Raw genomic sequence first — 25,254 nt, forward strand, 5'->3', positions numbered from 1 at the left:
ACTCCTTCGGTATGCATAAACGGAGGTGACTGAGCAACAGAAACGTGACCTTTTTTCCCACTGGATGAATGAAATGTAGTCCAGGTGTTTCTCTTCCCCTTGTGCACTTCAATTCTGATCAATAACACAGATGCTTATTTGTGTCCCCTTCCTCAGGAGAGTTGCAGGAAGTGCCATGTGGTGTGGAAGGAGCACGCAGGAAAGACCTGCGAGCAGGTGCTGGAGAGGGACGAGATCCGGCTACGGGTGGCCTTGTAAGTGCCCGACTGAAAACTCTTAGCTTGTTAATAATTCATCCGTGCACTATTGAGGGTACTCGATAGTGTAGCGAACCACCTGGGAGATCATTAGCATCCCTGATGCTGAGTCAGCTGTTTCCCCAGGCCTTTCTCATGGCACGCTAAAACAATCGCTGTATTTGATGGATTCCCTTGAGTGTTATGTTTGCAAATACACATCATGCAGAGCTGCCCCTGTGTGCGGTGGGCGTTCATGAGGAAGTGTACTGGAGCGTGGGTGTCTGTGTAAACTGATGCAGTGTGAAAGCGGCCTATCACTGCTGCTCAGTCTCTGGACTGGACAGGATGTGATCGCCGGGCTTCCTTCCTGTCATACACATGTATCAAAGAGTGTGTATCCTGTTTACCCTGAACCTTTTCTGTTGCCTACATTTATAGAGACAGGAAAGTGACCCTGACTGGGAGATTGAGTTAAATATGGTGTCACAAAGGCTGATTGTGTTTTCACATTGATGTGATGCAGCAAGATAATATGTCTCTATACCAGTGTGCTTTCTATGTTAAATAACCCAAAATAACTGATGCTAAAATGAACGTATTGGCTTTGTTCCAATAGCCAGTGAACCGCAGCTACCTAATAAGATGGCATCAAATATTAGGTAAAATAGTCCATTTTCAATATCGTATTTGAATATTTTGAATGAAATACAACTCTGTTTGGCACATTTCTCAGTAAGACTTTACAATACATGAACATGAGCTAAAAATGAAAAATTCTAAAGCATTTTTAATCTTGGTTAATGTTTATTTCAGAATTTGCTAATACATTATTAAATAAAGTTCTGTTAATATTATTTAATGGAACGGAGCTAACATGAATTAACAATGAGCAGTTTTTATTAACTAACTGATGTTATACTGTAACTGTGTTGCTTATTTTAGCTAAAAAAAGGTTAACTATTGTATTGCATATAACTTATTGTAAAGCGTTATCCATTTCTTTAATTATTTTTTTCTTACGATTTTTTGGCAGATTTAAATTTTCATTGCTTTTTTTTTTTTCTTTCCGCTAAGCTTTAAGACTATTTTTTAATTGTAAGTACTTCTGTTAGGGCATTAATTGAAAGCTTTCTCCATCTTCATTAGTTTACTGTCTTGTTTAGCAGTTCTGTCTATTAAGGCAAATGTCTATTACTAGAAGGGCTATAATGCTGTTTTTAATGTACTGTCAGCATCCAGAAAATATTTGTCATTTATGTCAAAGACTTAATACCACAAAGAATACAAACTTCTGCTAAAACAGATATTTGATCTGATGTTTGCATTGTATCCTTTATAAAAACGCACATAGTCTGTAAACTGAACCCAAATGTCATTTGTTTCATGGCCAGTGAGGAAAAGATGACCGCTGCCCGTGTCAGGAAGTGCCACAAGTGTGCCACAGGTCTGGTGAAGTCGGAGGGCTGCAACCGGATGTCGTGTCGCTGCGGCGCCTTCATGTGCTACCTCTGCCGGGAGCCTATTAACGGCTACAACCACTTCTGCCAGCACGCTCGCTCGCCTGGTGCCCCCTGCCGACACTGCAAGAGGTGCTCGCTGTGGACAGACCCCACGGTAAATGATAACATACTACACTTCTTTTGTTTTGAGAGAGGCTGCTTTCATGCTCAATGTTAGCGTCCGATCATCCTTTCTATACATTTACTTGGCTTACAACAGGTTTAGTCCTCCAGGTTTGGTGTAAAGCATGCTCGAGCCTTTTGTTCACTAACCTGAGGGTATTTGTGCACAGTTGAACACTCCTGTTACATGATGTACTTGCTGCTGCTACTATTTGACCCTCCTTTTGGAATGTGTTTGGAGATGTTAATTGATTTAAATTACATGATTTGCATTCTTGCTTTTATTTTAAATATTAAATATTAATTTTTTGCTTATTTAATTTGTTTTAGAGAATAAATTGCAATATATTAACCAGTTAAATGGACAGCCTCAACCTGTGTTGCATTGATAGATTATTTGTAATAAGAGTGATTCAGTCTTAGGATAAACATCAGGTGATATATGGTGTAATGGCTTTGTGTTGGTTTTGTATACAGGACTCTTTGAGAGCATAACATACTTGAGTATAAGGTACTTGAGTGGAGCATGCTGCGTCTCATGCGTGTTGATGGATTAGGAATGCTGAGAGGTCTCTACTGCAGCTACCACAGGCAACCGTCATGCATTAGCCACATATTATATAATATAGCAAACTGCCTGTTAAAGATGTAGCACTCAGCAGTCTGTGACTAAAGCACAAAGTGCTCATTCATTATTCACCTTATACCTTCTTAGTAGATGGGTAAAATATAATATATCACTTTTTTTGTATTCTGTTATTATATAAAGAATATAGTTGGGCTTTTAGGGAGAGGTGAAAGCAGCCCACTGCAAAGGAAAGGGCTACACTGGATTTATAACACTCAAGAATCGTTATGAAATGAAATGCGGACCAATATCAATCTCAATTATCTTGTTTTCATACTTGTTAGAGACCAAAGTCATAACTGAGAGAATTTTTTTTTGTGTGTCAGCCCTACACCATAAAAGAAGAATGAGAAATTAAACTTCTTTGGTTCAAATGTCATATGTATCATGAATGCAACTGAAGAGCTAGTGTTTGTCCCTGATTTTCACCATCAAAAAGAATGGACATTCTGCTCGCTCTCTTCCTTTTGTTGTTCTGTGGCAATAATACATTTTGGGTTTGGCACAACTTGGGGATGAGTACACGATGATGGAATTGTCATTTTGGGGGAAACTATCCCTAAGCGTTGAGCATGAGTGAGAAATCCCTTTCCGGTTGATCTAGGAGTTCCACTAATTATCCGATTAAGGCATTTGAATGGTGTTTCTGTGTGAAGAGCGCAGTCAGGGTGCCGTCCCGCTGGCAGCCCGGGGGCTGCAATTACCCCTCCATTCAGAGCCGTGCCTAATCACCTGGCACCATGCACCAGGCTGACTGGTGAACTTGAGCTGTTTTGTGTTTGACCGATGAAGTGGACTCCTCCCAAGTTCATCTGATGTCCCATTTTCGTCCAGGCTGTGGTCTGACGCGAACATTGGCATCAGATTGTTTCTGGCGGGGTTCGCTGGTCTTTTCACATGATTGAACAGTAACCGGAGAGCCTAATTGCCGTGCCTTTTTGTAAGGCTTTTTTGTTTTCTCTACTTCTCCCCCTTTCACTTTCTGTGTCTTTTTCAATCCACAGCAAGACGATGAGCGAATCATTCAGGAGATTCAGAAAGAAGGTGAAGCGGAGTTAAATAAGAAGACCAATCAGTCAGGTCAGTGTTCCTCAGCTGGATAACTTGAGTCTGCCAACTAAACCCCAGTGGTTTCTAATGATATTTTGTAATGCCTCCCTCAGAAAGCACAGGGAAGAGAGTGGGACCTCCCCCTGAGCCCATCCCAGCGAAGCGCCCTCGTGTTACGCCGCAGGCCCCTAACGCAGCACCTCAGGCCGTGCGCGCCCCACTGCTCATCCCCCAGGTGATGCTGCCCGGGCCGCAGCGTGTTTTCCTTCAGCCCATTCCAGCCCCCTACGTGCCCCCGTTGCCCAACCTCCCCCCAGTAAACTACAACCCACGTAACCTAAACTTTGACTTCAATATGCCTATGCACTATGGACCACCGCATCGCTTCTTCAGACCTCTTTGAGGACGTCATGGTACAAAGCGCCACATTCGAACTACTAAAAAATAATCCAGGCTTCTGTGTCTTAACTGTTAGCCCTCGCTGTTTTTTTCTACGTATTTTGTAACAGGACCTAAACTGATTTTCTGGCGAGTTTTCAGGATGCCTGTTGGATTTGCTTCTTTGTTGAAAGGCATTTTTTGAACAGCATACAGAGTGAATAATATGAACGCCTGTTAGTTTTCAGTTCAATAAAACAAAAGAACTTGATGGAAAATTAAACATTGTTCGTGAAATCAGTCAAAATATATGTTGGTTTGGCTGGGATTTCCAATGATGTTCCCCACGAGGTCATCAAAAGAATCCACTGCAGTCAACAAACCACTTTTGTTTTTTTCATCCAGGGTTTTTCTTATACAACATCTTCCTACTCATGCAAATGCCTAGATTATTAGTTTAGATGGATATTGATGCCATATCAGATCTGTAAATCAAACTGTAGGACCTGTTTTTGCTACTGATGTTTACACTGTTCAAAACATTGGAATCTGAAAGACATTGAGTATTAAGAAATTAATACTTTTATTCAGCAAAGATGCATTAAATTGATTGAAAGACAATGTTACAAAAGATTTTTATTTCAAATAAATGCTGGTCTTTTGAACTTTTATATTCCTCAAAAAAAACAAAACGTTTTCATCCTGGAAAAAGTGTATCTCAATTTTTACAAAGGTATTAAGCAGTACAACTGTTTTCAATATTGATAATGATAAGAAATGTTCATTTAACAGCAAATCAGCATTTAAGAATGATTTCTGAAGGATCATGAGACACTGAAGACTGGAGTAACGATGCTGATAATTCAGCTTTGCCATAACAGGAATGAATTGCATTTAAAATATTGCAATGGAAAGCAGCTATAAATGTTTCACAGTGTTTACTGTTTTTACTGACTTCAAACCTTTGACTGGTAGTGTAGATCAGACATTATTAGGTTTAACCCCCTCTATACTTGTGAGTCATAAACCTTAAAATCATTACAATATTCACAATTTTATGTTGGCGTAAATTGTGAATATTCAATTTTAGGGATGCCGGTATCGGGCCGGATACTGAGCTCATGTACTCGTACTCGTTAAAATGCCCCGATACCACACAGCATGTGACAAGTGCCATATTCAGACAAAGAAACACGACGACAGACAGCAGAATGGAGTTATTAGAGATGATGTCTACGAAGTATATGTATGCAATGAATATAATGTTAAATATTCAGTATTAACGCCTGTATAGCTGATGTGCACGAGCTGATAGGCCAAGCAAAGCACGCTGAGTGGATTGAGATGCGTGAGCTTGTCGAGTGAATATCCTTTTCTCACAGACATCACTGGATAGTTTGTACTTCGGTCGGATATGTCAAAAACAAGCAAGTAAAACAATGCACAAGTTACTTAACGGGAGGGAGAGAGACCGCGCGCACTTCTGTTTTTATATATTTTATATATATTTTTATAGATGTTCGCTCACAGCACGCATCATTTGGCTTCAAACTAAATCGTAAATATAAGACAATTTATAGGGGAATTCAATATAAAATATTTATTTTCAACCTTAAGCAAACACGACTTTCTGGCGAAAGTGAAACTAGCAGCCTGTGTGAAATGGCTGTAGGCCTTCTGTACTTGTCCGTCTCATTCTGCAAATACGTGCACGCGCTGCGCGTGTTTTGCTGGCTTCATGAATGTTTCTGCATTATATGAGTGGCTTTGAAATATAAATCTCAGCATGTTTCAGATGGAAAAAAAACCCCACGACTTATATTTCTGAAAATATCGCAGTTAGGAGATTTATAACGAGTGGCCCCCTGCATTATTACAGCAAAACACGTGATTACAGTACTAAGCCGCTGCGATGCCATTAAATTAAAGATGTACCATAGAGCAAAAAAAAAAAAAAAATGAACAGTGAGAGTAACAAAAACTTGTAAAGCACATTCAATTATAGTATAATTAAGTGTGAAAATAACCGAAGGATATACAGTCAAACCAAAAATTATTCATAGACCAGATATAATTTTTGATATATTTTTTACTAGTGGGTGCAGGGCACTATAGTTCATTTAAGTGAGGATAGCAAAATAAAGTAAACTGTGACATATTATAACCAAAAATTCTTCATACAGTGGACTACCAGTAAAATTGATACAAATTGCCAAAAATTATTCAGACCGAGTCTGGGAAAAATTGAAGTTTATGTTGACAGAATGCCCAGGAGACAACAGGCTGTCGTTAAAGCTAAGGGTGGCCCGACAAAGTATTGATAGTTGTGTAAATATTGTCATACTAACAGCTGTCTGAAGAATTTTTGGTTGATTGTAATCCATTACATACCTTTCTATCAAAGTTATCTGACATTATCAAGCTGAATTTGTTCTGACACAGTTTAACTCTGAGTTCTTCTCATATTTTATTACCATTTTCTAAACTATAGTGAATAAACTGTGATAATGTGAGAAATGTTGAAGGTGTCTGAATAAATTTAGGTTTGACTGTATCTATTTGATAAATGAAGTTAACCAACTAATGTTATACATACTCTTTTTGTTTCTGTACCCAATTTTTTTTAAATGTACAAATACAATGAAAATATTGGTATCGGTACTGGATACTCTGTATCGGCGAGTACCAAAAATTAAAGTATCGTTATCAGGCAAGTACTGGAAAAAGTGGTATCGGTGCATCCCTATTCAATTTGGTGCCCAGCCCTAGCTGGGATGTAACATATGAGAGCTTATGTGGTTTGCATCACAAAGGGAAATGGAGGAGGCACTGTAAGCAGATGTAAATGGGGTGGTGGAAAATATTCAAATTGAATTATACTAGACATTTCTTTGTTCTGGTACATCCTCACTGTGAGCTTGACAGTCTCTCTCATGGATGTTTTTAAATTTAGATCTGTTGAGCTATTTTTATGAACTTATAATTACCATCTCTTGCTTTCCATGTTCATACATGCTTCTAAATATATTTTCTGCACAGATGAGGGAAATCTGCTGAATTTAAGCAAACGTTCAGTCACATTAGCAAAACTTCAGCAAAATATCATGGGCTAAGATGGTCAATTGTCAGTGTAGTGATGCATGAAGCACTGCTTACTCAGAGGTCATTTCCAAACTAAATAGTCTTTTGTCGGTCAATTTGTGTCTGAAGTTAACCAAATGTGTGGGGAACACGTCCCAAACCCATCAGATTCCTAATGCACCGGCAGAATTTTGCCTTACAAAGGTAAATGTGTTCACACCCTTACGCAGAGAGTGCTACAGTCTTACTGGTAGCTAAAAGCGTTATCAAATGAATCAATATTTTTAATAAATGAACATGCATAGGTGACTGCAAAACTTGTGAATGACAACCATTCCTCTTCTGCAGAGAGTTTTGTCTCGAGTTCTTCAGGTTCGTAATCCATGTGGACCTGCTAATCCAACACACAATAACATCTGACAGAATGATTCAGAAACTCTTGCTTTTGATTTGTAATGTAGGCTGTCAGTGCCAAAGATCAATACATTGTCAAACATTAAGCTGTTGTTATTCCGCACGTCGGCCCATAATGCTTGTGAAGTGGGTTGTTTATTGTGTTGTATTGCGTGACTTGTCCATTGGCGTGACTGCAGTGCAGTGAGACTCCCGCAGAGAGTCCCGTCCTCTTGCCCAGAGCTTCAACAAAGAGCCACAGCTCTTGCTCACTAATGGAGCCCACAGGATCCTCACCTCCAGCTCTCCTCCCCGCTGGCAGCATCCCCTCTGCCCCGGGCTTTATTCAGACCCCTCATGCCTCTTAAAGCACATTACTCATCCTCACAGAGAGCACGAGGCTCTTACAGAAGCCCTTTCTTTGGTGAAATCAAAGGGATGGTGGTGTGGAGACCATTGTGTGCCAATCAAACCAGCAGCTCCTTAAATCAGTTCTGAGGTGTAACACAATCCTGAGGAAATCAGGATAATCTGGTCATTTTCTCCCATCTGTTGTTGGTGGTGTATCTGTACCACACCTGACGCGAATGAAGTCTCTCAGTTTGACATTGTAACCTCCTAATGGGTCAGCAGATGGACAGTCTTTAGGCCTGTAGGCCTGCAGGTGTGAAGGTTCGACCCTGGCAGCTTGCGCTCAATGCGCCCACAGCTTAAGAGCTTCCTGAAACTGGATCTGTGCCCCTGAATCTTCTGCCTCATGTTTCCTCAAGTCTCTCGTTCTTAAAAGTAAAGCTTCTTTTTGGCATTGATGCACTCTCAGAAATAAAGGTGCAAAAGCTGTCACTGGGGCAGTACCTTTTCAAAAGGTACACTTTTGTACCTATTAGGTTCAAATATGTACACTTTAAGTACTAATGTGTACCTTTAAGGTACCAAAATGGACCCTTTAGGTACAAACATGTACCTTTTGAAAAGGTATCGCCCCAGTGACAGCTTTTGTACATTTATTTCTGAGAGTGTGGTTCCATGAAGAACGTTTAACAACCATGGAACCTTTCCATTGGACAAAACATTGTTTACAATGGAAAAGGGTTCTTTAGATCATTAAAATGTTGTTCACATGAAGAAAATGGGGTTCTTTTAAGAACTGTTCATTGAAAGGTTCTTTGAGGAACCCAAAATGGTTCTTCTATGGCACTGCTGCGGAAACTCAGTTTTGGAACACTCTTAAAAATAAAAGGTTTCAAAAAGGGATTCCAATTGATTCCATGCGTTGAGAAGAACCATTTTGGGTTCCTCAAACTTTCAGTGAATTTTTTTTCTTTGTGTGAAGAACATTTTAATAACTGAAAGGTTGTTTGGGGGACCAAAAATCTGCTTCTGTGGCATCATGCCGAAAACCTCTTTTTGGAACATTGAATTTTAACAGTGACATTGAGGTTTGTGGATATGTGTCCAGTCAGCCTGAAGATAGATTACAATTCCTCGATGTTATGGTAATGTACCGATGATTTCTAGAGGGATAGTCAATGTATCTAAAAATCAGCCTGAAGGGAAGTCAAGTTAAGATTTCCTTCTTTTGTGTTTGCTGCAGTGTTAATGGTGTAAAGGGCTGGACTTGCAGTCATGAGAGTGTCATCATGCCCCGTTGTGATCCCCTAGGCAGTGGTCACACATAGCAGCGATTTCCTGGGCTCGGTGATAGTCATGTGACTGCTGGAGTTGCTGTCCGTGATATCATAAACTCCCAGAGACTAGGTTATATGTTAGGAAGGAGGGGGTGTATACAAGTACATTGTTGTTTTTTGCTACTGAGCTCTGAATAAAACTCAGTTCCAGATGTTTTGAAGGGCTTTTGTTGCGCTCTAACTAAGCTATAGCGCATCTGACATTCGGGAAACAGTCTCTGGTGTTTTTTCAGCTGTTCTTCACACTGAATCATCAATGGAATTCAGTGTTAAACCAGTTCTGGAGCGTGTCCATGATCGTTTTCTGTATGTGTTTTTCATCTGTTGAGTGTGTGAGTTTCATTTGCATTTAACTGAACAGTTTAACCTGATCAGTAGTAAATCTATGATTTATTTTGGCTATAATTTGCATATGTCAGTCTTTTCCTTCTATGAAGGAAACATCATTTTGGCATACAAACCTCTGCTGTATATACACTATTATACAAAAGTTTGGAGTCAGTACCTTTTTTTAAAGAATTTAATACTTTTATTCAGCAAGGACACATTAAATTGCTCAGAAGTGACAAAGGTATTTATAATGATACAAAATATTTCTATTTCAAATAAATGAGTTTATTTTTATCTTCTATGTATCAAAGAATGCTGAAAAAACTAAGAATACTGGTTTTCACAAAAATATTAAGCAGCAAAAGAGTTTTCAACATTGCTAATGATAAGAAAATGCTTCCTGAGCAGCGAATCAGAATATTAGAATTATTTCTGAAATATGTGTCACTGAAGGTTGGAGTAACGACTGCTGAAAATTCAGCTTTACCATCTCAGGAATAAATTACATTTTTAAATTCTAATTGGAAACCAGTTATTTAAAAATGGTAATATTTCATAGTTTTACTGTTTTACTTATTTTCTGTGAAAATTGAAAATGCAAAATAAGTATTTTTCAAGGTAAAATGTTGTAAGATAAGGTCAAGGGCCTAGTTTGAAATGTCAGTCACGGATAGACGTCTATTGTTTCAGTTGTTATTTTGAAAGAAATATCAGGCAGCGTACCTTGGATGTCGTGTTCTATTCCACACATATCACAAAAATGCAAATGCACGGAAAACTTAGACACCACATGCATAATTATAGAAATGTCCTGACGTTTGTAACAGTGCAAACATTGTTCTTTTCCCACCGAACGTTAGAGTCATACATCTGTGCAAAGCTGTTGCTCCGCTCTGATGTGTTTATTCAAATGCTGTACACCGGTCCATCATGTGACTCTGAATTCAGCCTCTGTGTCTCATGAAAGTGATGACTAAATGAAGAAATCCCTGCCTGCCCACCTGAAAAGCTGCAGTTCCAGCCCCACCATCAGCCCCCACAATAGAGCCCCTTCAAATGACATGCTCCGAGTAACCATGGAAACATTAGTCCCTGTGTCAGCCAGACTAGATCATTTAACCCTTTCAGCCTCTTCTCTTAATTCCTGAATGGAAATGCTCATGGTGTCATCTTCCATGGTAACATTTAGGCTGTATTTGTAATCTAATATATAACACTCATGAGGACTAATTAGTCTACCAATCAATCTGGTGCATGCAGATTTATTGAACTCACAAATGTCTGAGCGGCTTCCTGTTCAATAAACCTAGTTTCCCAGTTGCAATAAGTATGTGATCTGGGTATTTCCATTTAAAAATGTCTGTTCTTTTTCTTATATTGAGTGGCTTCTCTGAGGGTCTTACTGAAATATTGTGGATTTTAAACCTTTTTATAGCTTGCAGCAAAGATCACATGCTTTCAATTTGTATTTCTATCTGCATTTTAGATACTGAAGCTCCTTCATTGTACAGTGTAGTGTCCTTTCAGTTACAATTTTAGGCTCCTTGAACTTCAATAAATGACTTTTTTGTTGTTTCAATAACTCAGCAGATGGGATCAACATCATTTTGCAAACTGCTGCTCCAGCAATAACACCGAACAAAAGACTCATTGATGGAGCAGCCACCAGCTAAAAGAAAAAAAAAAAAAAGATGGAGTTGAGGTCTCAGGAGAAAACTAATTTCTCTCATTCTGCTGCAGCGGGGTAAGCTTTCAAAACAAACTCTGGGAGCTGCGTTCACACTTCACCTAATCCTGCTCAAGCTTAATGACAAGCACCTAGATAAAGTCATATCACTTAACAAGAAGAAAAGCGTGTTGATCATTGCTTTGCCACTTAAAGAGAATGTGTTTCTTCTAGAATTAAAAAGAATTCACTGACAAGAGTTTCATATTCAAACCGTATTTATTTCCGGATTTCATTTGTACCCATGGCACATGAGGAAACATAACCATAATATCAAAACAATATAAAAAGACATTTGTAAAGTCTTTACAAAGTATAATGTGGAATGTCTTTTTCCCCCCCATAATGGCCCTTTAAGGCACAGTCATTATCATTCCCTTAGCAATGGGAGATCTATTAAATAATGAGCAGTTAAGCTCAGAGTGGCTCGGTTAGTTTGATGCACACCTGAAAACTAATTAAGCACCAGTTTAACCTCAGGTTTGAATCTTTAAGCAATCTTGTGTGAAGCGTTAATGTCTTCATTTTGGCTTTTTCTCTGAGGTGCGTATGTGTATAAAGGAATAAGGTTTATGATAATGTCTGTGCCTACTCAAAAACAACAACAAAAAAAACAAATGTTAGGTGAAATTTCCAGATTAGACCACTGCACGAGTCCAGTGAACCCAGACCCGCCATTCCTTTAAGACTTGTCAGGTTTAAGAGGGGAAAAGTGGTTTAATTTAGCATAAATACTGTGTTGAACCTGCAACAACATACCTCACATCAGTATCTTCACACACAATGTAACGATGACATCACTTTCAAGTTGCAGAAAACTATTTCCACTTTAATATCTATACTTTCTCTTTTCCCACCCATTTGCAATTCCATGCGTAACCCTAATTTTGAGATGAGGGACTGTACGGTACGGAACCAATCCAGTTCTCTTGGTTTTTCCTCTTTTTAAACATTAAAATGAATTCTAATGGCACAGATAATGAGGCAGCGGAGCACTGCCGTACTTCAAACACGAAAACAAAACAGTTTAGCTCATCACCTTTTCAGTGGCCTGAGAGCTTCCTTCATAACTCTGTAAAGTGTATAGAAAGGAAAAAAAAACTAAACATTCATACATTTACCTGTAAATATTGCCTTAGTCCTCGGGTCATGAGGGTAGGTACTTATGACTGGCAATACAGTGGGAGGCATTACATCAATAGCTCACAGTCACAAGGTTTTCTTTAACATATTTCGCTATGTGTTAATATTAAGAGTGCGAGACTCATACAGGACTGTGCAAAGACTAGGAAGAGGGATCACGTTACAATCTGGTACATCAAAATCCTGTGGCTTGACGTGTGCCGCCCGCATAGTCGATCTTCCAGAGAGTGAACCGACTTGTCGATTAGTATGACAGATTAAGAGATGACACTAGATGTGCTTAACCACACAACACAAATTTGGATGCCAGTTAAGTCCCAGAAGTCCCAGTTTTGGCCACTCGTCGTCAATGAAAGCCGCACCACACTGCGGTAATGCTGTGGCACACAAACACTGAAGTATTTAGACAGAATCGAGTATACGTGACTAGAAGTAAGACCCTTCACCTTTGGGTTTCTCTCTGCTATTGGCCTGTGCGCGCTCACTCATATTCAAAAAACAGATTCAAAATGCATAACAGAAAGGGAAAAACTGGAAAGAAAAAGCCACAGTGGTTACTTAAGTGCTTTTAGTACTCCCACATAGTGGAGGTGTCCAGATCGTCGGCGTTGGCCTTCAGAACACCTGCGTGATCGCCCTTCAGATATTTCCCCTCGGTTGGCTTGATGGCCACTTTGTTGTAGTCGCAAAACTCGAGGAAGAAGTCCACCGGGGTGTCGCTACTGCTGAGCACGTTCGACTCGCTGCCCACCATCCAGTATTTCCCTGTGGAGTCTGAGAGGAGATTCGAGGCATCATGAAAAGTCTTAAAACCTGGCTTTTCCTTTTCAAAAAGATAAGTCTAGATTAAAAACATTAACGTGCAAACAAACCTCGCAAGCTATAGGCTCCGTCTCTGAACTCCAACCCAAAGACATCATATGATGAGCGGTTGGAGTCCAGGGTGCCGGTCACCTTCCTGCAGCCAATGAAGCCATGCTCCCCTCTCAGCACGATGAGGGGCCTGTTGATGAGCTTCATCAGGAACTCCTCGGTCTCACCTGAAAAAACAAGTTTTCAAAATTAAGACTCACAATAGCCAAGCGGGAATATGATTGCACTATTGAAGTGCTCCACTTAACATCCATCAATCAATCAACAAGTTTACTAAATCACTGCAGCATTTCCAAACAAAAGGTTGAAACGGGGGAAATAGTGTATAACACCACACCCCACCTGCTGTGTCAATAGTGGCAGCCAGCTGTCCGTTCTTTTTGGCAGCCACATATTTTCCATTGTTGGCACGCAGGGTTATCTTCTTCCCACGCCACTCAATGTCAAAGTAGCAGTTAGCAGACCTGGTTGAAGAGACTATACATTAAACTATGCAATTAAAAGATACTCCAAAAAGATACTCCCATCAGCAATGATTATCAAAAACTTGAAAATGCTGCATGAACTCTTATCACACCACAGAATCTGTTTGTGAAGGAATAATATTCTAGCATGCTTGTATCTTGTTACATTTACAGATTTGTATAATTTATTAATTCTTTGAATGCTATGCCAGTTTCCACCATGGAAGCCATGTAAAATATAATAATTAAAACCGTCACTACTATTCAAAAGTTTAGGGTCAGTGAGATTTCAAAAGTAACGAAGACATTCATAATTTTACAAAAGATTTCAATTGTAATTAAATAAACGCTGTTCTGTTGAACTTTCTATTCAAACAATTCAGAAGAAAAAAATGTATTGCAGTTTCCACAAACATCATAAGATCATAAGAAACGTTTCTTGAGCAACAAATCAGCATATAAGAATGATTTCTGAGGGATCGTATGACACTGAAGACTGGAGAAGAGACTTTGTTTTTCAAAAGCAAAAAATAAATAAATTGACACCAGTGTATACATTTTGATTAAAAAGTTTAAAACTGAATGTGGTCTGACTTGAATTTTTTCAAAAGGGTCTTTCATTTTAATTAGTTATAAATTGAAACTTATTAATTCTGATTTTGGAAAAAAAATAAATAAATAGTAATAACAGATTAAAATACTGCTTATAGATTTTAGATTTATTTTAACTAATTGCAAGATGCCCTTTACGATCTAATTAAATTAATATTGTATAGTTAGTGCAAGATATTTAAAAAATAGGCCCGCGAACAGGCATACTAAAGAATGTTAGTATGAAAATACTGGCAATACTAAGCTCTCTTCATTATGGCATGTTTCTGTGATTCACACTCACTTAGTAGAGGCAGTGCACTGAAGGCCACCATTAGCTGTGAGGGTCCAGTATTTGCCAGTGCAGGTCCTGAAGGCACACTTCTTCGTGTCCTTACTGATTTCCATCTGGAAAGTCTCCTGGTCACCTTCTTCATCTTGGTTGGCCGAGAGGTCCATACCTGTCAAACACAAAAACCACATTATAACAACCATCGAACCCCTGGATTTCATCAGTGTGAGCTCACAACACATCTTAGATCTGGATCAGCCATGCTGAGTGAGCAGAGAGCTCGGCAGTTTAGGGATGCCGATCTTTGAGATTACTTGACTAAAGAGTGTTGAATGCCATGGATGATCACCCTGGCAATTGCTTTGGCCTCCACACACACACAGAGTTAATCCCCTTAAGAATTTTGGACTGTCATATATGCCAGGATGCTTAGTGGGAGGCTTCAGGACAACAATAGTCAATGCATCCGGTTTGTAGTTTAGATTCATGGAGCTCAGTGAAAGACCAGACCACCAGTCCTCTACTGCAGGAAATCTAATTAAACTCCATTGTGTGCATTTAGACACACAGTCATCAGATAAATTTTGCATTTATGGTCTAAACCTCTTTGGAGAGGAATACAGAAGACAATATTAAAAGCTTATTCAATTATTTAATATTAAAAGAAAAAAGAAATATTAAAGCTACAGTACATAAAGACAAACATCTACAAGATGAAGTTACAGCTAGAATTGTATTAACATTTGCTCTGGGAATGAATCCTACAAAGTTTGAAATCAAAAATCTTTTGGACTGCCATGGTTTATTTTTCAAACATACATGGTCAAACACGTCATCTATATTTTTAATCTGCGATTCACCATGATTGCTTTCATGTTCCAGTTTCACCAAGCTCGTAATACAGCTTCACAAAATTGCGTATTAGCACTGCCGCGGCCTGGCCTCTGGAAGGCAGATTGTGTTTCCCCCCCAAAAAAAATGCGTGCCTGAATGAGCAAGGAAAATAAATGGCCAAGATGAGAAACACATGGCTGCAAATGGAAGATCTGCAAAGGAGAATGACTAAGACGCCCGGAGACTTGCTCTAAATCAGTCTCAGGCAGGACAAGAGGGGGAAAAAAAAAATCCCCTCAATCATTCTAGGGAGGTATGCATCCTCACCCGGCATTTAAATGGTTTGGGAGGACCTTTTAAGCCACCAGTAGACACACCCCCAACCCCCATCGCTCGACGCCTGACTGCAAATGGTCGATCCATCCACACGACAACTGCAGGGCTTCTATTCTCCAGTGAAAAGCCTTTAACCTTGGCAGCAATATATTGTAGGGACATACATTTTGGATATTTCAAGTCAATTTCACAATTATAGTGAATTGCCAAACACTCAAAACAGCTCGTTGGTCAACTGGGTCAAGCAGCTGCTATCATATAGCATAGACACACAATTCTCAAATGAATACAAAATATAACGCAAGACACTATTGGGAAACCATTTAAGCATTTATGGAATGACAGACATCCGATGTCCTTGCCACAAAGGAAGGAAGAGCAGGCAGACTCCTAATCTTTTAAGACAGATGCATTTAAGCAAGAGTACATCAGTGTTTGTGCGTGCTGAAATGGCTAAACTTGTGCATAGCGAGGCTCCATTGTTCTGCGTGCTGGGCTGCATGGTGAGCTGGGGCCCAGAGCATGCTGTCTTTGTTCTCCTTCTACCCTCAGCACACGCCTGAAATCTCGGCCCCCTTACAAATTCTATCAAAGGAACATGACACAAACATTGAGCCTTATTCCTCTAAGGATTGTATCCCTGAAGGCAGATATTTGATCTAGGCAAGCATGAGCATTGGTAGGGTCTCGATGTAGTAAGATGTCGTGCATCATAATTAAGTCCAGATTGCTGTAAGCAAATGGCATGAACTGCTTTTTGTGGATAGATGAAATCTTGCACTACCACAAGGCTAAGTGAATCACAAACATAAAAGAAGCAAAGTCTAAGAAACAAAGGCCATATAGAAGAGCCAATCATGACCTGCAGAGACCACGTGCCTCTTGGCACAGGCCCAACACACTGGCACTGTCCTGCCTCATCTAGCAATACTGGTAAACCAGAGCTGGGATTGCCAAGCAAATCCCAGACATCCTCACGTAATGACGCCATTTATGTCTTTCAATTTAATTTTTTTCAATTTAGCAGTTATTAAAACATAGCAGATCATCTCATTTCATTTCCAGCAGTAATAGGGTAGCAAAGCTGTAATGGCGACGCTGAAAAATACGATATTTCACCAGTGCAGCGTATAGCACGGTATAATTTGATCTATTATTTCAGTCTGGCAATCTCAGGTCAATTCTTCTGGGTGTTTACAGTAATGATTGCCTTCACCCTCAACTTAATTACAGTACACTGGCCTCTCCAAACTACAGCCGTTATGGAATTTACAGAAGAATGGTTGTGCAAAGCTGCAGACAAGGGCTTGAGTATTGATTTCATTTTCAGCTAGCCGATTTCTAGATTGTGACAATAACCAGTGTACTGTAACCCACAGTCATCAGACAGAAAAGAAAAAAAAAGCAAGCAAAATGGAGCCTCACTTGGATGCACAACCAGATGAATCATTTAATAAAAAGTTATCTCCAGGAAACCTTTGCGAAAAGACCAAATTTCAGAATCTTCAAAGTAAAGCATGTGTTTTTTTTTCTTCTTTTTCCCCCTTTTCCCGCATTTGCACTGATCCACCCCTGGGCTCTGCCCATTTCCACACAACCACAAGAAAAGGAAAATAGTGGAATACCTATAATTAAGAACGAGCTGTAGATAATTATGGAGGATTTACAGGAACCCAACCCTGACTGATGTACCCTTACAAAAACGAGCACATAAGTAACTGACAATAAAGCAGCATCATTTACCTTGCCTGGTGGACACATTCCTGTCGTTGCCAGCGGTGAGGACCACTTGAGGGTGGCTCTGCTCCAGAACAAAAAGCTCGTCTTTGCCAACCTTCGAGCTCTTACCGGACTTCATGGTTCCACTGGGACCAGAGGGAGCCAGGTACTTCCCTGTACAGTCTCTGAAGGCAACCTTCCCGGACCTGAACTCCAGCGTGTACCCCGTGTTCTTGTCAGGGTTTGGGGACAGGCTTCCGTCGTTCTTCAGGAACCGGTTGTCGGATGTCTGTATGTGGTACCTCTGGTCCTGGAAGACCAAGGTGATGAGGGAATCGACGCCCCAGGGAACGTCTCGGTCGATGGCGATCTCGCTCTGCTCGGTGCTCAGGTGCGCGTATCTTTTCCTGGTGACGCTGAAGATGTTGACCTGGGGGTGCATGGCAATGTGCACGCTCCATTTCTCTGCGATGGAGATGGTCTGGGCGAAGCAGGTGATTCTGTCCTCGGTGCCGCCCAGGTAGCGCTTGTGAGGCTCAGACTGCAGTGACCAGCGCCCATCATCATGTGCAGTGATCACGAACCGACAATCCTCGCTCGGGGTCTCGCTGTCACCAGTCACGTTGCCGTCTTTGTCAGCTGCGATGTATCTCCCCAGATGGCTCTTCAGGTAGAACGTGCTCGAGTCGTCTCCGTTCTGCTCCAAGGTCCAGATCTGTTTCTTCTTCATGCTGGTGGCTGATGCATTGATCTTGAAGCCGAACGTTTCAGCCGTGAGGTACTTGTTCCCACAGTTGATCAGTCCGAATTGGATTTTGAGCATGTCGCTGGTTCCGTTTGCAGTCATTTTTTTTTTTTTGTCGGCCTTGCTGGAATGGGTTCTGCTGGTGCACCGTGGATGATGTTGACGGGTCTCTTTGTTTGAAGGAGCGAGCGTGCGCGCGCCTCTCTCTCTCTCTTTGCAGCCTCACAGCGCGAGCGCACAGACACAGCTGTGGCTTTTATACAGATGAGTGATGTCACGCGCGTCGTCCCGCCTTCCTTCATCACTCTCTCACAGCCCAAAATGAGTTGGGAAACACAGAGTTGGATAATATTCTACACTAGTGAAAGAGTTTAACAAACTACTTCATTTCCAAATGCGCGGAATCTATTGCGTAAAATAGACGCGCGTGTCGAACTCTCGCGTGCACTTGAAAGAATAGTTCATTCAAAAATGAACATTCTACAAAATTTGCGCACACTCATTACGTTCAAAACCTGTCCAAACCACATTGGATTGTATTTAAACTGTATGGACAAAAAGAGGGACATTTTTCAACATGTGAACCCTGGACCACAAAACCAGTCATAAGGGTCAATTTTTTTAAATTGAGATTTGAATAAATAAGCTTTCCATTGATGTATGGTTTGTTAGGATAGGACGATATTTGGCTGGAATCCGAGGCGCAAATAAATCTTTGAAGTTGTCCAAATTAAGTTCTTATGCATATTACTAATCAAAAAATGAAGTTTTTATATATTTACGGTAGGAAAATTACAAAATATCTTAATGGAACGTGATCTTTACTTAATATCCTAATGATTTTTGGCATAAAAGAAAAATAGATAATTTTGACCCATACAATGTTGGCCATTGCTACAAATATAGCCGTGCTACTTAAGACTGGTTTTGTGATCCAGGGTCACATATCTTCTTTTGTGTTCCAGACAGAAGAAGAAAAAAAGGGTGAGTAAATGATGACAGAGCAGCAAGTATGGTGTAAAAAAAGTGGGCCTATTTTAAAATTGCTAAATTTTAAGGAAAATAATAGATGGCAAATAACATAACAGATCTTGGTATATGGGTTACATAAATTTACATATAATGTTTATGTTGCATAATGAGTCTCTCAGCAGTTGTTTTACTTCAGGACAAATGCCATTGGCCAGCCAGAGAGAGGATGAGGAAACACAATGCAGTGTTTATTCTGCACAAAGATATATTCACAGGCTGCACATGTTGGTCAGTGGGTTCAGGAAGGTCTAGTCAAATAAACAGCAGCTTCATCCAAATACCACTGGCACTGTTTCAACAGCAGCACACAGGCATGAGAAAATGATGCAGGACAAACATACCACAGTGTGTCTGTCTTTGTAGTTACTATGATTCTTTCAAAAGACTTATCACATATTCCTTAAAAATCCTTGAAATGTCTTTATTGGCATATATTTATTACAGGAACTATGCAAAAAGCCTTAGTGTAAATACACAAGCACATTAGAGCTTTTGGGAAAAATCATCTATAGGCATTTCAATAAAAACAATTTTCATAAAAGGGCAAATGCTAATATAAGATTATTTAATGAAACAAATGCATTTTGTGTAGAGTAACTGGATCAGACCACGAGCCACCAGTTTTATTTGCATGTCGGATTAGATATTTATCAGGCATACTGTTAGGAGGTGAATATAAGGTTGTTTGAAGGGAAATTTCCAAAACAACATACAATATGTAAAGTTATTTATACTTATTCATCTTTGGAGCAGTTCAAAGTATAAACAGGTAAAAAATAATGTCAGTACATCTCTAAAAAGTAAAGTAGTTGATTCTGGTTTTGCAGAAAAAGAGTGAATGTGTCTGAGAAAAATAAACATATTTTAGCTGAAAAATAAAATTGTTGGAGAGTATGTACAGTACAGCTTTACTACGTAATGAACTGCACACCCTTTAGAAACCAATGACTGCTTTGATCACCATATTCACTGTTGTAAACATACGTACATACAATAAAATATTATTAAAGATCATTAATATCATGTTGAATATTTATGTTTTATTGCATAATGCTTTTTGTTATTTGTATTAATATTACTTAAACGTATTAGTGGTTTGGTATATTATGGGTGAAAACAATTATTCCTATAAAAAAATATTGTTCTCACAGTGAAAATTCCAAAATGAAAAAGTGCACTTCAAATACCTAATGCGCTTAACTGACTATCTAACTAATTAACTAACTAAATAAATAAATAAATAAAATTGCAGCATCTTTATTGAGTATCAGAAGGCTATCAGGTTTCCATGCTGGATGACAAAATAATCTTATGAAATATATACACTAGAGTTGAGAATACAGTGCATAGCAAAAGTGCACAGTATATAGGCCTAGTACATCATTTGGGATACAACTAGAGAGAGAAAGAAAGAGAGATGAAATCCTCAGCTTCCAGTTCCAGTCAACTACAATTTTGCCCCGTTACTTATCTGGGATGATTAACGATCTGAGAATGGCCATCTACTTTACACAAATGTAAAAGGAAACAGCCATTTAGCAAAGTCATCTCCTTTTTGATTCTCATGCATAATGGCAGACAGTTGTGGCATTTGTCTAAGCTGATGTTTGCCTAAAGAGATTAAAGTGCAAATCACTGCATGGCAACCACACAAAATTTCACCTTAATCTTTCAAAAAATACTGAGGTTATAGCTATACCCATAATGCTGGATTCTGAATGGGTGGGAATCTATCTGCATTTCTAAGTGAAAGCTATCTTTGTTAACAGTGTGAATCCAGAGCAGTTGCCATGGAGACGATACTCCAATCTGCTGTGCTAAAATAAACCAAGGTCTGCAGCGTTAGCACAATGAAAGCTGATGACAGCAAAGCAGACTTTCAGACACAGAATCTGTAGAACGCAATGCCAATTGGATATTGGTCAAAACATCTTATCAGAAATGGTTCTTGCACCAACATGTGCTTTAAATGGGGGTTGTCATCACCATGTTCTAGAAGACAAGGAGGAAATTTAAAATCTTAATAAAACCTCAATAAGCACACTGAGAAAATGAAATGTTTTTCTCAGGGTCCTTATTAAAGCTTTTATTAAATGGACAGTTCACCTAAAACTAAAATTTGTTTAAAATTTACTCACCCTCTAGCTATTCAAGATGTAAATGAGTTTGTTTCTTCATCAGAACAGATTTGGAGAAATTTAGCATTACATCACTTGCTCTCCAATGGATCCTCTGCAGTGAATGGGTGCCGAATCAGGAGAGGAATATGCACAAATCAAGCACTATTTACAAGTGAAAACCAGTTCTAAACAAGTATGCCGGTTATTATGGATAATGGATTTATATTTTGGCCAGAAATGGCCGTTTTAAGCTCAAATTTGTTTCTTACAAACACGCAGCTTTTTGCTTCACAAGAAATGAACTGACAGACTGGAGTTGTCTGGAATATTGTGATGTTGTTATCAGCTGTTTGGACTCTCATTCTGACGGCACCCATTCACTGCAGAGGATCCACTGGAGAGCAAGTGATGTAATTCTAAATTTCTCCAAATCTGTTCTGATGAAGAAACTAACTCAACTACACCTTGGAAATTTTCAGCAAATTTTCATTTTTGAGTGAACTATTTCTTTAATAAAAGCCTCAATAAGCACACTCAGAAAGACAAATATATTAAGTAAGCACAGCAACTCAAAGCAATGACTGTGGCCCTGCTGTGTATAATGTTCTGTCTGATCCAAACAGAGTCTTTTGTGTGCTGAGATTGTGTTGCTGTGAGAGGATAGCAGGGTGGGCATGAGCTGGCGGCGGCTGGTGATGTGAGGCTGACTTTGCAGATGCCTGAAGCCACGCAGCATGGCAACAGCACACAAACCCTTGTGTGGCTGAACGCTCGGTCACTCTCTCTCCAAACAGCAGATGTGCACATGGAAAACTTTAGAAACATTTTGTATCGCCTCTCTTTCATTTGAAGAATATGAGGAAAAGGTGCAGTGCCCGGCGTTTTAATGCCATGCTGCAGTACTGCGTCAGTATGCGACCTGGCAGCACTCTGAGCAGATGCAGACTCCTCCAGCGCCCACATCCTTGACACGCACACCCCTCTGGAGCCCAGCCAATCAGACAGAGCTGCTGACAGACACAGCCTCGTGTAGCCCCTCCCTCGAAGTGAAACCATCAGAGTCTGCATTACAGAGCTTCTTTGTGTTCACCATGATGAGTAATTTCTAATTTCAGCAGCACATTTACCTCCCGGGCACTAGAGACTTCACTAGTCGACAAAATAAGCAAAACAGTTGTTACTGTGCAAATGCTGCTGCCGCTTTTGTACTTTGCATGTGGTCCTAGACATCTACAACAATGGTGATTATGTTACAATAAACACGCCATACAAGGGCTTTAAAGGAATTCTATGTTGGACAACATGAAACATTAGTCAAACCTGCTGTTCACACCTTTGAACATTAAGGTCTAGTTCAACATTAACCAGAACATTTGTCCTAATTTTGAACAGCTAAAATATATGCATCTAAAATATATCAAATATTTTTATCATTTGAAAACTTGAAAAGTGTGTTTGTGCTCTCTTCCATTATGAAAAAGAAGCGTGCTTAATTGCACTGAATGTGCACTTGTAGTGTACTTCAAATCTTAAAAGTATATTTTGCAGATAATATAATATTAATGAAACAAAAGGCAACTTAAGTGTACTTAAATGTTTCTGAACACAATTAAGTACACATATTACAAATATTTAAATATGACATAGTTTGAATAGAAATTACATTAAAGTATATTTTAGTTTACCAAAAATGCTTGTATATTCAGCAGTACACTTTAACCATATTTCAAAGACAATAGAAGTAATTATGAAATGACATATAATGTACGTAAGTCCTACTTAATTCAGGCAAAACGCACCCTGAACTTAGGCTATTTACATTGAATATAAATTTAAACTACAATACATTTAATTACAGGTATATTATTTCCCTAACTGTGTTATTCTTTTAAACATGAGTTTACTTAAGATAAATTGCACTTGGTTTGATATTTTGGAATCCTTTCATACATTTTTATTTGTGCCTAAAAATGTCCAAATATGTCTGTGATATCTCTATAACATGTGTTAAAAGCAACACTGTCCTGAAACATGACGTGTACTGTGGATCTTTGTTGCATGTCAGCCTCTGGCTCAACGGCTCTTATTTTTGGACACCTAACCACAGTGGAAGAATCCAAGAGGATGTTAAGGGATATTTCCTGCATGGGCGTTTGTTTCTGTCACACTTCCTCTTAGCTCTGTTGAGGTGATATAGCAAGGCAAATCAGACAGAAACACATCAAAAGGTCACTGACCCAAATGTGGTGCGTAAGAGCACTTTTTCCTTTCAGCTCTCACACCTCTTGGTCTCCTCCTCTCAGCTGACTGAGCAATGACTGTCCTGTTTCCCACAGATCTGAACTGATAGCAGCCACTTCTCTGTGGAAAGTTTGCACTGACTCACTGACCTACATACAGTACAGCGAGATGCCCATAGTGGGTTAGGCACTGAATGCAATTGGCTCACACCTATACAACATGATGATCTGGCACAGACAAATTGGATACATCAAGCTAGTGCTAGTTGTGGTTTTACAATTTGTGCAAAACCTTGATGTTTAGATGTTTTTACATTTCTATTCACCATTAAGAGCAAAGGGGTTTATTAGAGGGCTAGATCTGTGCTATGCACAAATTAATAATGAGGCAGACTTCACCCCAAAGGAAATTATGTTCAGAACTGAAACAGAAAATTAAATTAATATTGTTCATTCATTCTTAACAGACCTGACATGTCAAAGGGGGCCATATATTAATCCTTCTTGTTTTATAGCTAATCCCAAATAAATAAATAAATGGACATGAAATATTAATTTGAGTTGGACTTATTTTTTTATGCAAGAAAACAGAGACAGCAAAGCGATATGAGATACATGAAACTAGTACAGCTATGTAGGAAATCATTAGCTTTGAACAGCAGTCCCAACAGTTATGCAGTTAGGGGCCTTTATACAAAAAGTCTATATAATGAACAGAGTACACGTCTGCAGTAATATGTTTCTATGCTAATTAAACTTAAATGTTTAATATTAATTTAATTTATGTGAAAAGTGGCCATTTTAAATTCTGCAGTAAATCGCATCTGCCATACCATTTTCTGATGACTATTCCACATGCTGGAGACTGTGGAATGACATTGTTTTGGGCACAGGAAAAAGCAGAGGGAGTCCAGGGATGGGGTGAGGGGAACAGAGAGAGAACAAGGGTAACCTTCACTGCCCCCTCCCAAATCTACTTTATTTCATTATGTGCCTTTTTTCATCTTGCAACACAAAACAAGTTATCAAAATGACCAAGTTGCTCTTTGTAAAACAATGAGAATGCACTGTGGTCACTGGCAGTCAAGTTCAGATGCAACTTTGTTTTGTGTATTTTTTTAAATTACAATACCATTCAACAGTTTGGAGTCCAAATTTCTTTTTTTAAAGGGAATTAATACTTTTATTCTGCAAGGATACTGATCAAAAGTCACAGTAAAGACATATAATGTTACAAAAGATTTCAATTTTACATAAAAGCTGCTCTTATAAATTTCTATTCATCAAATAATCCTGGAAAAATTGCATCTCATTTTCCACAAAAATATGAAGCAGCACAACTGTTTTCCACATTAACAATTAGGAATGTTTCTCGAGCAGCAAATCAGCATATCTGAATGATTTCTGGAGGATCATGTGAAACTGAAGACTGGAGTAATGATGCTGAAAATTCATGCCATCACAGGAATAAATTACATTTGAAAATAAACTCAGCATGGTGAGCATAAGAGACTTCTTTTGTGAGAAAGGATCATGTGACACTGAAGACTGGAGTAATGATGCTGATATTTGGGTTGGGATCTGAGTCACTGCCTGGATCTCTGGGCTGAATGACAGCAGTATGACTAAATTAACACATCTTACACTCATGATTGCTTTGATCATGTCCTATCTTGCTTTGCCTATCTTGCCAAAATCAGCTAAAACTGGATTCCTCACAAAAGCAGCTG

The 25,254-nt window shown here is 39.2% G+C and overlaps 2 protein-coding genes across 2 annotated transcripts in view; one reads left to right on the top strand and one right to left on the bottom strand.

Annotated features, from left to right (window-relative positions):
* Window positions 1-4,596, top strand: part of rnf216 (ring finger protein 216) — a 28,414-nt gene extending 23,818 nt beyond the window's left edge. Inside the window, exons 14-17 of the mRNA XM_058770321.1 lie at window positions 157-254; window positions 1,631-1,853; window positions 3,494-3,569; window positions 3,653-4,596. Of these exons, the coding sequence (XP_058626304.1) occupies window positions 157-254; window positions 1,631-1,853; window positions 3,494-3,569; window positions 3,653-3,942 (687 nt within the window). The 3' untranslated portion in view covers window positions 3,943-4,596. The remainder of the gene's footprint in view (window positions 1-156; window positions 255-1,630; window positions 1,854-3,493; window positions 3,570-3,652) is intronic.
* A 6,739-nt stretch (window positions 4,597-11,335) lies between these two features.
* Window positions 11,336-18,372, bottom strand: fscn1a (fascin actin-bundling protein 1a). Its single transcript, XM_058770226.1, has 5 exons — window positions 17,412-18,372; window positions 14,511-14,667; window positions 13,494-13,615; window positions 13,151-13,318; window positions 11,336-13,052 (listed from the first exon to the last, which is right to left on the bottom strand). Exons 1-5 carry the CDS (start codon window positions 18,232-18,234, stop codon window positions 12,847-12,849), a joined length of 1,476 nt encoding a protein of 491 aa, XP_058626209.1. The 5' UTR covers window positions 18,235-18,372; the 3' UTR covers window positions 11,336-12,846.
* Between the last annotated feature and the right edge of the window lie 6,882 nt (window positions 18,373-25,254).

Source organism: Onychostoma macrolepis, chromosome 03 (genome assembly GCF_012432095.1).
Source record: "Onychostoma macrolepis isolate SWU-2019 chromosome 03, ASM1243209v1, whole genome shotgun sequence".
NCBI classification, from domain to species: domain Eukaryota; kingdom Metazoa; phylum Chordata; class Actinopteri; order Cypriniformes; family Cyprinidae; genus Onychostoma; species Onychostoma macrolepis.

What these genes read in the sequence shown, in the direction of transcription:
- fscn1a (XM_058770226.1), bottom strand. Translation starts at nt 18,234, where the DNA reads ATGACTGCAAACGGAACCAGCGACATGCTCAAAATCCAATTCGGACTG. An exon ending in GAATGTGTCCACCAGGCAAG is followed by an intron (nt 14,668 to 17,411) that starts GTAAATGATGCT and finishes TGTGTTTGACAG; the next exon opens with GTATGGACCTCTCGGCCAAC. An exon ending in CAGTGCACTGCCTCTACTAA is followed by an intron (nt 13,616 to 14,510) that starts GTGAGTGTGAAT and finishes CTCTTCAACCAG; the next exon opens with GTCTGCTAACTGCTACTTTG.